General features: G+C 36.1%; 1 protein-coding gene across 1 annotated transcript in view; it reads left to right on the top strand.

Annotated features, from left to right (window-relative positions):
* Window positions 1–19,832, top strand: part of LOC124261536 (endoplasmic reticulum membrane-associated RNA degradation protein-like) — a 135,435-nt gene that overhangs the window by 63,357 nt on the left and 52,246 nt on the right. The window contains exon 19 of the mRNA XM_046695851.1: window positions 14,766–14,810. Coding sequence (XP_046551807.1) covers window positions 14,766–14,808 — 43 coding nt within the window. The 3' untranslated portion in view covers window positions 14,809–14,810. The remainder of the gene's footprint in view (window positions 1–14,765; window positions 14,811–19,832) is intronic.

The raw sequence follows: 19,832 nt of genomic DNA, 5'->3' as shown, positions 1-19,832 counted from the left end.
TATGTATATTCAGAGACTAAGCAGTAGTCTAATGAAGTTGTCATGATCTGCCCAGCTTGTTTCTACACATATGTAATAATTGATCATGTGCATTGTATTTGGTCTCTGGTATTTACAAAAATCTCTGTGTTTACATAAATCTTTTTGAAAACAACATCTATAAAAATATATAATTTGTAGCATTAGTATCATGTGGGAAACAGGAATTATAGAATTGTGTCTATCAGCTGCTAGATATGATTCATACATTGTGTACAAACAATGTGGTGTTTGAATGAGTTAAATACACCCTTGTTAGGACAGCCACTTATCATCTCACTCACTGAGCTCACTCACTCACTCACGTACTCGCTCACTTTCTTTCCATGCCTTCCTCCCTCAGTCACTAATCCATCCAGACACACACACACACACTCAGTCACTCACTTATTCTCACTCAGTCTCTCACTCACTCACTCACTCACTCACTCACTCACTCACTCACTCACTCACTCACTCAGTCCACCTACCCATTCACCCACCCATTCACTCACTCACTCACTCACCCACCCCACCCACCCCACCCACTCACTCACTCACTCACTCACTCACCCATCCACCTACCCATTCACCCAATCACTCACTCACTCACAAAAGATGCACAACATCTTATCACGTTTCTGGTATGATGGTTATTATTAAGCTTCTCCCACCCATCAGGGCTTTCATTACTTTATGGTATTTAAAAAACCGATACAAATTGTGACTTCATATTCTTCTTCAACAGGGTTATGAATCAAACTCCTTGTTTTAGTCCCTCAAGGGTAATATCAACTGTAAATGAACTACTAATTGATTGACGTTGATGAAGTAGCAATGACACAGCTTCCATCCTTGAAAACCTGTGTCCAAACAACTGTGACAATAAACTCTCTGAAGTAAAGTTTGTTGGTCTCACAGTGGCCTGTGAGTTTACAATTAACTGTCAAGGTTGTCCACGTGGATATTGAACCAAGATAAATTGCATCGTTAGCGGTTTGCCTCGCATGTTTGATGAACCAGTGGCACGTACAGGTCTCTGGTAGTTGTGAACAGTGGAGTAAACGACGATGCAGACAAGCTCTGCCGCATGTGCTGTTACTGTAATGGTTTTTTTAGCAGCAAGTTTAGTATTGGAATTCAATTTCTGTTCATTTGGGGCTATTAAGAAAGTTGATTTCTTGTCATAGTTACAACAGAATTCTTGATGTGTCTTTGGAACTTCACCTGTTGGGGCCTGTGTTTGTATGTGTTTTCAGTGTCTTTACTGGTGGCAAATAAGTAAAAGGTTTATGATTTTAACAGTTTTTGTTCGGACATTACAATATCCATACCAAATCCACTGTTATTGTCCTTGAGACATCTTTAATAACAATTAGTCGGTGTCTTATGAAATGAACTTGTTTGATACTGTTGTATTACTGTAGATAGTATAAACAACAACAGAAGGAGTTTCTGAGGTGGGCTCTTTTTATATACTGTAGCTCTCTTAAGGTTCTATTTGATATTGTTAGTGTGTGCATTGTATTAATAGTGGTAGTGTGTAGTGTTGTATTGATGGTGGTAGTGTATAGTGTTGTATTGGTAGTGTGTAGTGTTGTATTGATAGTGGTAATGTGTAGTGTTGTATTGATAGTGATAGTGTTGTATTGATGGTGGTAGTGTATAGTGTTGTATTGGTAGTGTGTAGTGTTGTGTTGATAGTGGTAATGTGTAGTGTTGTATTGATAGTGGTAGTGTTGTATTGATGGTGGTAGTGTATAGTGGTGAATTGGTAGTGTGTAGTGTTGTATTGATGGTGGTAGTGTGTAGTGTTGTATTGATAGTGGTAATGTGTAGTGTTGTATTGATGGTGGTAGTGTATAGTGTTGTATTGGTAGTGTGTAGTGTTGTATTGATAGTGGTAATGTGTAGTGTTGTATTGATAGTGGTAGTGTTGTATTGATGGTGGTAGTGTATAGTGTGGTATTGGTAGTGTGTAGTGTTGTGTTGATAGTGGTAATGTGTAGTGTTGTATTGATGGTGGTAGTGTATAGTGTTGTATTGGTAGTGTGTAGTGTTGTATTGATAGTGGTAGTGTGTAGTGTTGTATTGATGGTGGTAGTGTATAGTGTTGTATTGGTAGTGTGTAGTGTTGTATTGATGGTGGTAGTGTATAGTGTTGTATTGGTAGTGTGTAGTGTTGTGTTGATAGTGGTAATGTGTAGTGTTGTATTGATGGTGGTAGTGTGTAGTGTTGTATTGGTAGTGTGTAGTGTTGTATTGATGGTGGTAGTTTGTAGTGTTGTATTGATGGTGGTAGTGTGTAGTATTGTATTGATGGTGGTAGTGTGTAGTGTTGTATTGATGGTGGTAGTGTATAGTGTTGTATTGATGGTGGTAGTGTGTAGTGTTGTATTGATGGTGGTAGTGTGTAGTGTTGTATTGATGGTGGTAGTGTATAGTGTTGTACTGATTGTGGTAGTGTATAGTGTTGTATTGATGGTGGTAGTGTATAGTGTTGTATTGGTAGTGTGTAGCGTTGTATTGATGGTGGTAGTGTGTAGTGTTGTATTGGTGGTAGTGTGTAGTGTTGTATTGATAGTGGTAGTGTGTAGTGTTGTATTGATGGTGGTAGTGTGTAGTGTTGTATTGATGGTGGTAGTGTATAGTGTTGTATTGATGGTGGTAGTGTGTAGTGTTGTATTGATGGTGGTAGTGTATAGTGTTGTATTGGTAGTGTGTAGCATTGTATTGATGGTGGTAGTGTGTAGTGTTGTATTGATGGTGGTAGTGTATAGTGTTGTATTGGTAGTGTGTAGCGTTGTATTGATGGTGGTAGTGTGTAGTATTGTATGGATAGTGGTAGTGTGTAGTGTTGCATGGATAGTGGTAGTATGTGGCCTAGCTTCGACCACCAACCGTTTTTTGCGGACCTATCGTCATCATTGTGACAAGGATGTTCAGTTGTGGATCAATATTGGCTTTCATTTGCAGAAATAACAATAAGGAATTGGTAGGTGTCATGAGAGGTGATCAATAGGCCAATCATCTATGATAAAAAAGTCAAATAGTGAAGTAGGAAATCTTGTCTTTCCCCCCATACGTAGCTTGCATGAATGTCTCGTCTCTTCTTACAGACAGTTTAATGAAGTGTGTCTTGTTTACAGACAACAACAATAAAAACTGAAACTAAAATATGTGAGATTAATTTTAAAATTCAAATTTTGGTGTGATTTCTATCACAGTTTTTATTCCTGACATTGACAGCAATATGTATTTAACAATGCACTTGTTAAAAGAGAGTATAATCCCAGGAGTTGTTCTGCTGTTGACTTGCGTTGTTGTATTAGATGTCACGAGATACTGCTGAGATCTTGTGTATTCAACAGATGGATCAACCACAATAAGAAAGACATTTGTATAAACCTCATCATTACAAATATTTGATTTGTTACATGGAACTTACTTGAACTATGTTCAGCTTCTGCTGACTGCAACAACTATAAATATCAAACTATCAGTAATGTGTTATTGTAAATGTCAGTTTTAAGAAAGTTTGTTTAATTGATCCAGGATATTCACAGTTTATGTTTAAATGTGAAACCAAACATAAGAAACATTCCCGAAAGATAAAGAAAAGGGCTTAAAAAGATCTTTAATTCAAGGTTATGTAATTGTTTGATGTTAAAACTACACCTTGTTATTTTCCACTTTGAATTTTAGAATTTACCTTTAAGAAACACTTTCAACAATGCTAAATGTTGAATTTTCTCAATGTCGATTCTCAAAACATTGAAACATTGTCACTTGTTAGCAGAAAAGGCTCCTTGAAAAAAGCTCTCAACAAACTGGTAAATTTACAGAGATTGAATTAAAATTGTCCATAAACCTCATGTATAAATACTGGTGGAGGCCATTCTGCTCCAGATGCCATAGCAAATACACAAGTATGTTTGACAGTCCCAACACGGATTAGTGTCTCAAGTGACCATGCTCAGCTTATGGCTATTGTTTTCCATGTCTGCCGTTTCTAAACACAACAAGTTGATTACCTTTTGAGGATGATAAAAACATGTTCAGCCAACTTTTTTCCGCTTGTTTATCCAAGTCATTTGTTTACACCTTGAACCAACCCACACAACAATGTTGCAATCGTAGCGGTTACATGCTCTCTTTTTGTCAGTGTGGGGGTGATGTTTTTTGTCACGTTGAAGTCAGTTTAAGGCCACTGATCTAGTTAGGCTGCATTGTTTTTATGTAATTGTTATACTTTCAGTCAGTGTTGGTTTTCTTTCTAACATTTTATAGATTTTGAATGAAATTTAAAACCATATATTTTATGAACGGATTAGACATGATAAATATTTGTGATAGTATACTGACCAGTGTACGTGGAATAAATTTCATATCTACCAGATATTTTCAGGTGTCCGTCTGCTGAAGTCTATTATGAACTAACGGTATATAGCATATAATAATGAATGGAAAGATGATTTCATCAAAGCAGTTAATGACTATCACTATCATCACTTTCCCCCGTCACTAAACTGTCATGTTGTGATATAACTGAAATACTGTTGTTACAAGTAGCATTGAGGTGAGGTGAAATTGGGTTTAACGTCGTGCTTGAGAATATTTCGCAAGCTCACTGAGATACCATGCCGCAGTGAAGCATGAATACCCCACTCAGACACATTATACTGACTCCGAGCCGACCAGTCCTTGTTGTACCCATTAATGCCGAGCGCCAAGCAGGGACCAACAAGTACCATATTTTAACGTCTTTTGGCATGACGCGACCAGGGATCTAACCCACAACCTTCCGCTCCGGGCGGATGCTCTAACCACTACACCACAGAGGCGGTCACAAGTAGCATTGAAGCCAACTCACACTCATACAGAGAAATAGTGTTATTCAAAGTTAGAGATGAATATTATACATTGATTTATATTATTCTATGAACAAACCAAATTTCTCTTCCAAGAACAGGGCTTTAAAGTATTTATGTTTTCATGTATGAATTCATTTATGACGTTATTGAAATAGACTTACATAGAAATGTCTCCTTCCAATTAAATGCTTGTTATGACTGTATGTGCAGTTTTTCCATTGTCATTTATGTGTTCATGCATTTAGCATCATAAGAAATACTGTGTTGATTATGACATAATGTATCAAAATTAATAATAGTAATGTGCACATGTAACAAAAATCAGGTTTTGAAAGGTTTTCCTTCTGTGTGCTAACATAAACAGTTTCAGAAAATTTTCTTAATCATATTCACAGGTCTGCATTAAGAATTTATCACTTTTTCTTAAATAGGTGCTTTTAAAATTTAAGAGTTCATCTTATTATAATTAGAAATAGTAGGGTGTGTGCATTCTATTGCATCAGACACACTTATCAAACACCTGCACCATTCACACCCGGCTACTTAGGCATACCAACACCTGTCGTGTTTTGTATGTACCATAGTCATGAGATTTAAATCTCTATATACCTTGACTGATTTACCATAGTCATTAAATAAAAATCTCTATATACCATGGCCTTAACCGATTTACCATTGTCATAAGATATAATTCTCTATATGCCATGGCCTTTACCAATTTACCATTGTCATAAGATATAATTCTCTATATGCCATGGCCTTGACCGATTTACCATTGTCATAAGATATAATTCTCTATATGCCATGGCCTTGACCGATTTACCATTGTCATAAGATATAATTCTCTATATGCCATGGCCATGACCAATTTACCATTGTCATTAGATAAAAAATATCTGTATACCAATTCCTTGACTGATTTACCATTGTCATTGGATAGAAAGCTCTATATACCATGGCCTTGACCAATTTACCATTGTCATAGACAAAAATCTCTATATACTATGTGGAGGGCCATGACAGATGAACTTAAATCATCTGAAATGATTGGGGTTCCTTGGCTTCTCATGGAAGAGTGGCCGTGTCCTGCCCTACTGGCACCCATTGCAAACAGCATGAAAAGGCATGTAAATTTGTTGCAAGCATCAAGGGAATTGTGTCGAACATCAAATTTGGAAATTTCATCCACATGCAAACTTTGTGAAAATGTAGCTGAAAACCCTGAATGTTGTAACCCAGTTGTAACAAACAAATAGAACGCTTTAATTATTTCAATGTGTTGATCTAGAATTCAAGTTTGAATAAAACTTGAACACAATATGTTTATTCAAATGTGAACTGATTGAACATGTTTTTGACATGAATTCATAAAAGTCGTGTGAAAGTGTGCATACGAAAGACAAAGACTTTTTCATATTCATCTCAAATTCAAGTTCAGATGCTAGAAGCAGCCTGCATATCATAACACAACCCACAGGCACAGTTATGAATCTTCAGTATTTGTGATGAATGTGTTAACCGTTGGAGATTTTGTGTCACTGTCAAACATGCTAATGTTTTCAGGAGAGGCATTCAAACCCTTTGCATCATTACAAAGACGGTCAGTGTGTGAGAGATACTGTCACAACGACAATACTACAGCTTTGTTATTATGAAATCTTCAAGTCTGACCGAATTATTTTCTTAGTTTTTGAAAAGCCTATGCTTCATTTTTCGTAGATAAAAAAATTTAAAATTACAATTCTCTGTTTGATTGAACATCTTCTTATTGTTACATTTTGTATTGGATTGAGATGTTTATGTCATATTTCATTGTCCATGATGTCATGTTTTATTGTGTATATTTGCCCCTTGTTTCTTCGTTTATCGACAAAGAGAATGTGTACAACAATAATTAGCCTTGCCATATTTGTTTTTGTAAATGTTTTTACTTTTGCTTTTATTTCTTGAGATAAAGGTAGATCTGTTTTTATAACAAATTTGTTTACCATGGTTTCTGATGAATACAGCTAGGATTATTAGAATCTTGGAAAGGTATCCATAAGTGATGGTTTGTGACATCACATTCATGATCAAGTTTGGTTAAACTATGAAAAGATTTCCATGGTTGACATCAGAAGCTTTTCCCAAAACCCAAAGAAAAGATTTAAATTAATCCTTGAATGTGGTTTAATCCTGCCCAATATTGATCAAATATTAGCCTATTAATTAATTAATGACGATAATAGCTTAAATATGCAAAAGTCAATAGATATGGTCCAGAGTGTGTTTGGAAACATGAATACACGTGTCTGGCCTAAATAATTGGCAGACATTTTATGGTTCACAAATAACAGTTTAATGTAATGAAGATGCTTTCTTCTTAGTTTATGTTCATTTGGCAAAGAAATGTCAATTTAAAAGAAAAACACAAGTGTTTTTGTGAAGAAAATGTGACTGTTTGTTCAGAGTAAACTGTTGTCCAGATCCCATCATCGTCACCTGAGCGTGATCGACGCACAGGTGGGATTTCAATGTCAGCGTCAATGTTGGACCTGTTCAATGAAATATTTGGAGGTGTTGTCCTCCATGAATTGATTTAATTGTTCAAATTAAACCATTACCAGGTTTTATATGTTTGTGCTTCCTCATCAAATATTGCAAGTAAACAAATAAACGTGATAATAATCAGCTGTCCACGTGCATGCTCAAATGTTAATTATTATCATGCAATGTTTATATGGGTTTTTTAAATATTGGAGCTCTTACCACAAACAAAATTCTGTTTATCTCTCATAATCTGTTTCAACTGCTTACTTATTTTGAATACAATATACATAATATAAACAATGTTTCAAAGAGGTACAGAATATGTGTTGTAGTCATGTTTTCATACTTTCATACTTGAAATTAATACTACATTGTATTTGGTGTGATGAAAGTATGATCTTAAATAAGTTACTGTGTGATTGAGTGAATGAGTTGGATTTTCTACTTTAGCAATATTCCAGCAAGTTCACAGCAAGAAACAAGGGTAATGGCTTTATAGATTGTATCAGTGAGTCATCTGGAGTGTAAATGTTATATTAGCAATATGTTTTATTCCATTTCGAAAGGTGGTAGAGTAGCCCAATTGTTTAAGTGTTTACTTGTCACATCAAAGATCCGGGTTCAATTCCCAACATGGGAACAATGTGTCAGGCTCATTTCTGGTGTCCCCCCACCAATATATTGCTGGAATGTTGCTAAAACAGCATAGAACCATACTCACAGGGAGGATTTCTGTTCTAAATGTTTCAATTCAAGATATACACATGAATGTTTCTGGAAATGTTGTTCATTTGTGTTGTTCAGATTACACTATGTGTCCTGATCATACAAAGGCTATTGTCCCAATATGTATACCACATTTTATTACTAAATGAACAATTATTGGATTTCTTGTTTGATGTAAGATGTATTTCTCAACATTTTAACCAAGTCTGAGTGACTGAATATTTTGCAAGGTTACATTTGACTACCATGATTCCACTATGAAGAGTTCAGTGCTCCATTGAATGAAATAGGGCTTCATTATATATCACCGCCATGCTCAAAAACACATAAGGGACCTTGATAATTGAACAATATAAAAAGTCAAGGATATGCAAATTGAGATCACATGTGTATACAAAATATTTGCGGAATCTGACTTTTTCACCAGATCTTTTGTGTGTTGCAGCACCAACTGTAAAAGGAATTAAAACAGTACATATTTTTATAGTTAGCTAAAAAAAATTATTTCGGTCAGTTGGCTTTAATATCAATTGGTTGAGGTGCAGCTGTCTTCATTTACGTCCATGTGGCGCCATTGACGTCATTGTAACATCAGTTTTGAAAAAATGTTATTTGAATTTACATTCAGTTGATCAGCATTAGTGTGTTCAGCAAAGTTTACACTCCAAATGTCAATAAAATAAAAACAGTAATTCATTAATTTGAACGTGCTCAGCAAGTGCTTGCTCTAATTATGGGTCCAAGTTCATTACCTGTGCTGTTTGTGGTGGACAAATATGTCTATAAAAGGTCATTAAGTATTACGTAGGAGACCTCGTTTGACCAGAAGAAGGGCAAGGTCAGACTGGAAGTCTTTACACATGGAGGTTCATACATTCTTCAGGTAGTCAATGTGGAATGATGGAATCAAGCTTAGAAAGGATACACTTGGAAGATTATGGACATTTACATTGAATTTGACAGAGTAAATTTCCTACTTGGATACGATTCTTACTTTGCGGATGTTCATGATCTAACTTTCGATTGGGAAAACTTGATTTTGTTTATATCTATCATCTTATATGTGTCCATAATGGAGTTTAGGATTTTCTGAGCTATGTGTGTTTATTCACAAAATGGCTGTTACTTTTATGGATAACTTTATGAGTGTTTGGGACATACGGGACTCTGAAGAAAGTGACTGTTGGTTTATTCGACAACGGACAGTTTTAAAGTCAGTGACCTGTTTCATCTCTGGGTGCATGTCAGTATTTGTGGATTTGGTGAATGCAAGTGTCTGGTGATGACTGAAACATTGCTTAATGGAATATAAAAGGTTTCATCTGAAACAGGTAGGTGTTTGTTGATACTGAGGATCTAGTTTCATGGGGATCAAGATCTAGTCTTGTCATGAGGGTTCAGGGGGGCGGTGGGGTAGCCTAGTGGTTAAAGCGTTGGCTCGTCACGCCGAAGACCCGGGTTCGAATCCCCACATGGGTACAATGTGTGAAGCTTATTGTAACTGCCATGTATATTACCTAAATCATGAACCTCTCCACTGATATACTACATTCCATTTAATATTTTCTTTGGTTCAATTTTTATTCCATCTTGCAAGACTCGTGTTGATATACCTGACATGAAAAGACATTTAGATGAGAATCCTATATAGGTTGTAAGGTTGAAGTGGCAGACAAACAATGTATTTTTGAGGGCTTGATTCAGATTTACTCTGACTGTCAATACGTACAACACCAGGCCCTAATTTCTCGAAACAAACTTAAGTCTGAGTTTTGACTTAAGTTTGAGTTTTTACTCAAATTTGAGAAAATTGCATTTCCCAGAATGAACTGAAATTGATATTAAACATAGTAGACAATTTGAGTTTTGTGGATAGATTACTTAAGTTGTTTGGACTTTTTTATTTAAAAAATGCAATTGAGTTAAAAAGTCAGCTTTTTCAAATTGTCAAACTCAGTTTGAAATTTGAGTAAAAACTTAAGTTTGTTTCGAGAAATCGGGGCTAGTTCGTTTAAAGGATCAGCTAATGTTTCTCAGGCTCTAATCAGTTGCCTTGATGGGTTCTAGTTAAAGGGCCCTTGGTCCACAATTTACTGTCCATGCTCAATATCTGTCCAGAATGGCAGATGTTATGCTCAGAGATTATGGAGAAACTTTAACAATGTCTGTTTCTAACTAGGTTGACCATTGACTGCCTGATTTATATACTGCTCAAAATGTGACTTTTCAGACTAACAAATGCGGATTTGAATGACTTAATTCAAATTTAATATGGCTGAAACCTGACCTGAAGTAGTCTCTACTTAACAGCACACATTTGACAGTGTATTTGAAAAGTAGTAGATAGGTATAATTATTTTTTATTCAGAAAGGGGCAGGTTTCAATCATCAGAAATGATTATTACAAGAGTATTGTCTGAATTGACCAAGCACTTATATGGCCAATAACTGTATGGTCAAAGTACTACATTTTGAAATGGTTGGGACTATTGTAGAAATATTGTTCTAACATTTGTGTAAAGATTTCAAGTTTTAACCTTTATGTGCACAGGGGAGTAAGTGTCCCAGTTATCTCAGCCTGACCTCAACTGTGTAGAGTATCTCTTTGCTCTTTGGCATATCAGGTAGCTAAGTTCTTGGGTTGAATTCCAATCCACTCTGATTTAGTCCCTAGATTTGTCAGAACCATATTCATGGGATTCCACAAACATAAATGTCCAAACCTGCATCACTTCGGCCTTTCCTCACATCAACCTGACATGCCATACCATTATGTCAGCAGTTTTAATTTGGAGTCTTCTTATGGATAGTCTCGAGCTTTTGTGAATATATTCCTAGAATGTGCATCATAATGTTTATGCCTTAAAGGTGGAGGTGTGCATGGCCCTGGCATATTGGCATGTTGTCAGCTAGCAAACACTTTCAGTCCTTCGTGTGCCAAAGTCGTTTTTGTCTTTTTCTATTTCCAAATACTGGAAAATGTTAAAAAATGTCGTCTGGAAAAGAAATAAGTGCCAATGGGTTCATACGCCCATTTATTTTAAGCCCAATTTTCCTGTTGAATACCATGAAATAAAAAGATATTGTTTAAATGCCAAGCATTGCATCTGAGAACTTGAACTTCAGTGTGTTCCGAAATGTTAAAAAGAACAAGCTTCCTCAAACCATAGAATTCTTCTCTTCACCTCTTTAAACAAAAATGTGAAAAAGCAAGAATTTCGATTTTAGAAAGTTCAGAAATGTGTTTTAAATTCTCCCAGGTGTTGGGAAAATTGAGAGTGTCTGTGGTATTGATCATGATGGTGGCGTTGGATAATGTCAGCAGTCTGTCAGATGCCATCGCTGACACTGGATACAGCAGGTGTTTGTTGCGGCAAATTCTTCACCATGTGAGGGTCACTTTAAAAAAATAAAAGAATCATGAAGAGTTGTTCTATAGTTAGCCCTTTCTTTATTTACTGATTCTAAAAACTTGAGGATCATTTGACTTCAAAGAAAATTTTGAGTTTTGTAAATCATTTTTAACATATTATTTTGTTTCAAGTTCAAGAATAGTTTCTAAATCACTAATAAGTTTCTTTATTAAACAATAACTGAATTTGTCCATGCAGAAAGTTCTGCTAAGATTCAAATTGCAGTGAAGGAATTGCATATTTTACCTTTTATCAGTATATACAGAAGGTGCTAACAAAGGTGCTCTCAGATGCAAGTGCAGGAACCTGTCCTCTTTCCCTTCCTAACTTGTGTTGAGTTCCTTCCCTTAGCTTTGCCAGGATCCACTGGTTCCGGGATTTGCCTCAGTTAAGATCCTTGGTCTCAGCACCATACCTGAGGTTTGGGTTTGACTTGTATAGTCTTCTTTCACCTGCATCACCTTTTGGTTGTCTCCCAGTATTAGGCTGACATGTATTGTAGATCCTACCTCACTCACGAACCCCATTTCTGGTGTCTCCTGCCGTGATGTTGCTGGAATATTGCTAAAAGTGGCGTAAAACCAAACTCAGTCAGTCACTCACGAACTCTCGAACACATGAACTCACGAACAAACAAACAAACGTTCATTAAAGGTCATCAGATTATTTACAGCTTTATACTTTATTTAATTTGACTCATGATTATGCTGTAGATGGGTCTGGAGACTGGTCAGCATCACACAACAACCATGACAGGCCTGATCTGACCAAGAACTGCATCTAAATAACCACTATCTTTACTTTAAACTGATTAAGATGGATTATTGTAGGTAATTGCACATTCATCCTGCAAGAACAAAGATCATCATGTCTTAGAATGATCAGTGCATCACCATGCACACAATATCACCATGCACACAATATCACCATGCACACAATATCATAATGCTCACAATTTCATCCTACATTTCTGGTGTCCCCCGCCCGGATATTGCTGGAACATTGCTAAAAGCAGTGTAAAACCCAACTCACTCGCTCACTCAATTTCATCCTAAACACAATATCATCATACACACAATATCATCCTCAACACAATATCACCATGCACACAATATCATCCTCAACACAATATCACCATGCACACAATATAATCATGTCTGAGAATGATCAGTGCATCACTTGGACTGCTGGTTGAGTGGGAGAGTAGGCATACAAGACTGACCTTTGACTGATCGAGGATATTAAGTTAGTTGTGTAGAGTTGTGTCCCTTTGATGCTAGGAACAGCTGATCCTGAGTTTGATTTTCACAATCACCCTGAGAGAGATGTAGGTCTGTCATTCCCATACTCACACACACCAGCATGATTACATGAAACATTTAGGAAAAACAACATTTTAATGTCTGTAGCTATGGTGAAAGGCTCCTTCATGCTTCTCTACCTAATGAGGAAGTATGAAGTAGCATTAAAATGCTTAACAAACAGTAATGAAATTGTGAAACATTTTTGTCTTCATGTTATTCCAAGCGAATCGGGCGGTGGGAAGTAGAATTAAAATTGCATCACGCTGAAGACCGGTTCGAATCCCCACATGGGTACAATGTGTGAAGCCCATTTCTGGTGAAACATATTGCTAAAAGCGGCGTCTTCAGTCAGTCATTCCAAACAAATACTACTTGAAGACTACACTGACACCATGCTCCTACCTTCAGCAGAGTGTGATTCCCTAATTTTAAAGTACATGTGATGAGGTTGCAATGCCCATACATAACTTAGCATTCCATGTAATCCGTCACTTAGGGAAAAAATATAAGAATCTGGTACCTAAACAGCTGTATCAGGTGCTCCAACCTTTCGATCTGCAGCATACCTATACCCCCAACATCGCCCCACAGAGGTCAGATAGTACACATCACTTCAAATGCCTATATGCAACTTGACATTGACTTTTCTTATCGTGTGAGAAAAGCCACAAGGTACCACCACATACGCTAATAAATGTTTGGTAAATTTGAAAGTAAGAAATTAGTTGCTCTATATAAAGCCTGATAGGATTTCACAGACCTATTCCGCAGGCACATTTGTTAAATATATCAGTAAAGTTTGGAAGAGTACAATACTATATATGATTTGTTGTTAGGGAGATAGCCTTCTTGGTCATTAGGGAAATAGTATGGTGAAGCAATATGTGTAAAATGTTAGGCATTGTGATATGAATAAATGGTGGAAAAGAGCAGGTTGTTACCATAAGAGATTTATGAGAAGGATAGTTGGAGGTTTCATACCTTTCACCCTAATTTATGAATAAACTAATCAAATTACAATTAATCTCATCTAGTATTATCAGGATCACAAATGATGCAAATTGTGTGCACTTCACTGTATTTGCTGTTCAGCAAAGTGACCGAAGCATTCGTAAAATACTAAGTAAATGCACACCAAGTACATGAGTAATGATTTCCTTTATGTAAAGTCTGGTAGTATTTGATGTTTGGTTCTGATTTAATTCTGAAAGTGAAAAAAGTTACTTAAAAACTGTTCAAGCTAATCCATTCTCTGAAAATAGAATTTTCTCTCCTTGGCATCAAGGTGTTTTTCAATCCTGTGCTTTATATAGCTCAGATTTACATTGTGTTTCTGTGTCTCTTTAATCCATACATGACTAAGATGTATTTCTGCAGGTTACAAATAAACCCTCTTCACTGCACAGAATCGGCTACTTTTATTGGATATTTATGAATCATTTGCAGCTAGCGGTGAGAGAAGAACTAAAAAATAATAGTATGCGATAAACTATGGTTATGACTAACACAAAGGGAGTGAGTGAGTGAATTTAGTTTTACGCCACAATCGAGTCTGGACCAGACAAATCCAGTGATCAACAGCATGAGCATCGATCTGCACAATTGGGAACCGATGACATGTGTCAACCAAGTCAGCGAGCCTGACCACCGATCCCGTTAGTCGCCTCTTACGACAAGCATGGGTTACTGAAGATCAATATTCTAACCCGGACCTTCACGGGTTCTAACACAAAGGGACCACAAACTGAACTTTGTTATGCACATTTCAGCTAACTTATACAGCAAGTGACAAAAAGAGTTCAATATAAGCGAGTTTGTTATATGCATAGTCTACTGTATGTAAATATAAGATTTAAACAAAAAATAGACAAAAGAGAGTTATTCATTTTTTTTCTTTTCAGGCCACGTAGCACACCGTCCACAGCTGTGTTCCAGTCAACATGAAGGTGAGGTTTGTCTTTTCTCGGTGGAGACAGATAGGTGCATTTGTCATCACCTTGAACACAATATCACAGTGAACACATTAACATCATGAATCACCCAGATCACATTATCATCATACACAATCAAATCATCCTCAACACAATGTCGTCCTAAACTCAATATATAGGCTGTTTGATTATGTTTTTGTTTAAAGTGAAATTCATCGGTACGTTTTCACTGCAAAGAGATTATAATCCTAAACACAATATCATCATGCACACAATATCATCATGCACACAATATCATCCTAAACACAATATCATCATGCACACAATATCATCCTGAAACCCATTGTCATCATGCTCACAATATCATCATGCTCACAATATCATCATGCTCACAATATCATCCTAAACACAATATCATCATGCACACAATATCATCCTAAACACAATATCATCATGCACACAATATCATCATGCACACAATATTATCATACTCACAATATCATCCTCAACACAATATCATCCTCAACACAATATCACCATGTACACAATTTCATCGTCAATGCAATATCATCATGCACACAATATCATCCTTAGCACATTTCTATGGTGTCCCCCGCCGTGAAATTGCTGGAACATTGCTAAAAGCAGCGTAAAACCCAACTCTGTCACTCACTCACTCAATTTCATCCAATATCATCATGCACACAATATCATCCTCAACACAATATCACCATGCACACAATATCATCCACAACACAATATCATCATGCACAGAATTTCATCCACAACAAAATATCACCATGCACAGAATTTCATCCCTCAACAAAAATATCACCATGCACAGAATTTCATCCACAACACAATATTATCATGCACACAATATCATCCACTACACAATATCATCATGCACAATATCATCCTAAACACAATATCATCATGCACACAATATCATCATGCACACAATATCATCCTGAACACAATATCATCATACTCACAATATCATCCTCAACACAATATCACCATGTACACAATTTCATCGTCAATGCAATATCATCATGCACACAATATCATCCTTAGCACATTTCTATGGTGTCCCCCGCCGTGAAATTGCTGGAACATTGCTAAAAGCAGCGTAAAACCCAACTCTGTCACTCACTCACTCAATTTCATCCTTAACAGAATATCATCATGCACACAATATCATCCTCAACACAATATCACCATGCACACAATATCATCCACAACACAATATCATCATGCACAGAATTTCATCCACAACAAAATATCACCATGCACAGAATTTCATCCTCAACAAAATATCACCATGCACAGAATTTCATCCACAACACAATATTATCATGCACACAATATCATCCACTACACAATATCATCATGCACAGAATTTCATCCTAAACACAATATCACCATGCACACAATATCATAGAGAACACATTATCATCAGTAACACATCATCATGTGCTCAATTTTGTCATAATGGACACTGTATGACCATACAAATATATCATAATGAACTTAGCATTGAATTGAAAGCTATAATTTGTATGCTTCTCTCGAGGGTAATACGGTCTGATGTACGCCTCTTTGTAGCAGTGTCACCCAAGCAGGTTATTGTATAACCACACAATGTATAAAATAGCTTTAATAAAGCAGTGAAAGTCACTCACTCACTCACTCACTCACTCACTCACTCACTCACTCACTCACTCACTCACTCACTCACTCACTCACTCACTCACTCACTCACTCACTCACTCACTCACTCACTCACTCACTCACTCACTCACTGAGTTTTTACTCAAATTTGAGAAAACAGAGGAAAATGCATTTCCCAGAATGAACTGAAATCGATATTAAACTCAAACATGGTAGACAATTTGAGTTTGGTGGATAGATTACTTAAGTTGTATGGGCCTTTTAATTTTTAAAATGCAGTTGAGTTAAAAATTCATCTGTTTCAAATTGTCAAACTCAGTTTGAAATTTGAGTAAAAACTTTGAGAAATCGGGGCCAGATTAGCTTGGATAGTTGTAGATCATGAGATGCGGATATGAATTCATCATCCTGTTAGGGCTTTCTTGTTGGAGTTGAGTTAAAAGTTGGAATGAGATAATAAAGAACAGATATATAATATTGACTATTTTAATGATAAAAAATAAGAACTATTTCATAAATGACATGCAAACTGTGATAATGCAAATTTTATGATAATATCACAAAAGACAGTAACAAGTCTATCAATTTCATCATAGATACCAGATATCCTAAGAGTGCACATGTTGAATATTCTGAAGTTACTCTAGTTATGTTCCTGTCTGATTGGCTGGCACAGATGTGCGAACCAATCAGAAAAGTCTTTCCAGTGGTTCCTTCCTACCAGGATATAATTTGCTGCTTTTCTTATACAGTCGGAAGCGATTCCAGTAATGAAATGATAAAGCGTAATATTATCGTTCTACCACAACATCTGTAACTGATAAGAGGGAGCTTCCTGTGGCTTTGTCCTTGAGTAAATTAGACAAGGCTGTATCAGGATATTATTTCCCGACCTCTAGTACATTTTTCCTTTCGGATATTGTTATAAAATTTCTCATATTTTTGAAAAATGAATCTATTTACTTATAAATTAATTTCAGCTTTAATAATTTATTCATAAAAAAATAATTGCATGATAAAGAGGACTAAAAAATCAAAATGAAGATTTCCTAATTGCTTTAACACATATATAAAATCTACGGGAAATTACTTGACAACTCTAAGCAGTGAAATAGGATTTGACAAGTGTTTATATGTGTGCTTTTCTAGAAAATCATGAACTCTAGACAGACACGCTATTATCATAGTTTAACATGCTGAAAAAAGATCTAGCCACAAGACAAAAAGCTGCTAGGTAAGCATCTCAAAAATTAAATCCCCCAAAACTAACAATGAGTATTTCCTGCAAGCTGGTTAAGCTGATGAAAGATAAGTATCCAGCTTTTGTAATATTTGGAATATTTATAGTAGCTTGTGTTTAAGCCCCACTCTGTTAGATCAGTTTGGGATCTATGTGCTGTCGACCCTGTGTGGAGAATAAGGCTGATTTGCCACCGACTGAGCTGGTTTCACACAACTTACGTCAATATTTTATTCTTGTGCGAGTGTTCCGAAAGTTGAGGGAATATGGTTTCTGTTTTTGAGATGCTGGAGGGAATATGGTGATATTGAGGTACGTGTTATTACGATGGCGATTTGTGAATGAAGATGGTTGTGAAGTATTTCTGGATCGTTTGTTTAAAAGGTTATATACACATAACCGACTTCTGTGTTCGTGAAAAGGTTTTGGGGTTAAGGAGATCAGACTTTTGTATCTTTCAAAGTGGTACAAAGATAGAAAACTGTAAGTATCAATTATTAAAATATCTTTGTTTAAATTATTGACTATCTTGCTAAAACATTTTAATAACTCTTATGATATCAACAAACTTAGAGAAAATATTGTTGTTTTATGTATTTATGAAAGACAACTATACTTGATCATCTGTCGAAACAGATTAAATTGGATTTAAAGGAAAAATTTAAAACCCTTAAAAGTTTTATAAATGGATCACTAAAAGATATTTCCATGTTGTCTGTTTGCTTTGAGGGGCACAGGTGGCCAAGTTGTCTAAAGCGCCAGTATTTGCTGTGAAGAGATGGGATGCTTAGACATGGATTGTGGGTTTCACCAAAGTAGTAAATGCCTGAGACCTGCATAACTTAGGGTTTACCTCCCCTAGGAGTTATAATCCAAGACGTTCATTGATTAGGATTCTGGAGTGCCAGCACTATCTACATGCTCATGGTCTTTACCAAGATGGTAGTCTCTTAAATCCGGCATTGTTTTGAGATTTTCCCCACAATTAACTTCTTAACTTTTCTGAGTGGCATTTATAATTTTGGTAAGATGAACAATGGGGTAATTTCTCTGGATATACTTCTTTAATAATGAAGTAGTGTATCCATAGAACTTACCATGTTGTTTAAATTAGCTTCTTCATTTGAAATAATTAGTTATGTTTAAAACAGTGTTAAAACTAGCTCACTCACCTATTATAATTCAAGGATACTGTTTAGCGATTAAATGCAATGTTAACTGTAGATTTTGCTAAAGGGAATGATTAAGGATCTGTCTTTGTCGATGTTCAGATAAAATCAGCTCATAATATATGAACTGGGCAAGTCTTCAGAAAATCTGGCAGGAATCCCAAGATATTGATGAAACAAAGAGCATATAAAGTAGAAGAATGTTTTTACACATAATAACGTTATATGTCCATATCCAAGCACTAGATGAACCTTCCATCATTGCTATGCCCTCCCAGGACCACACTGCCAAAACAACCATCCCCATTCTCTGTTGTAAATGTGGATCCGTTTGTAATCTCTTGTTTAGTAGTCATGGTGATTAGATTGGATTTATTTTAAGCTTTCTTCTGTAGATCCTGTGTGCACAGCAATCTGAACAATTCTCAATCAATGGTTGGTAATCTTGAAATACTTGTTGGATTGATTCGGTAATGCGTTTCCAAACAGTGAATCCTTTTCTGTCTCAGGTGACCACTTCAAAACAATAAAGAGATTAAACTGATTTGACTGGCTCTGTAAGTACTTCCTTTTCTTTACAGTCCAAGAAGAATTTTCAATCATTTGGTCAATAAAGTTAGAATCTATGATTGTCTTTCTTAAAACTTTTTCATTTGAATGGTAATTTGGAAATTACAAAATGTACACTTTTCAAACTCTGTATTTTTTCACCACTGTTCTTGACCCAAGTACCCGTGAACATCCGGATTAGAATTGGTCTTTAGTAACCCATGCTTGTTGTAAGAGGCAACTAACGGGATCGGGTGGTCAGGCACGCTGACTTGGTTGACACATGTCATCGGTTCCCAATTCGTAGATCAATGCTCATGATGTTCATCACTGGGTTGTCTGGTCCAGACTTGATTACTTGCAGACTGCCCCAATATAGCTGGAATATTGCTGAGTGCGGCATTA

Source organism: Haliotis rubra, unplaced genomic scaffold (assembly GCF_003918875.1).
Source record: "Haliotis rubra isolate DU_JTF1 unplaced genomic scaffold, ASM391887v1 Scf80, whole genome shotgun sequence".
NCBI classification, from domain to species: Eukaryota; Metazoa; Mollusca; class Gastropoda; order Lepetellida; family Haliotidae; genus Haliotis; species Haliotis rubra.
The sequence above is the reverse complement of the archived record's forward strand: the minus strand, read 5'-3'. Positions and strand labels throughout refer to the sequence as shown.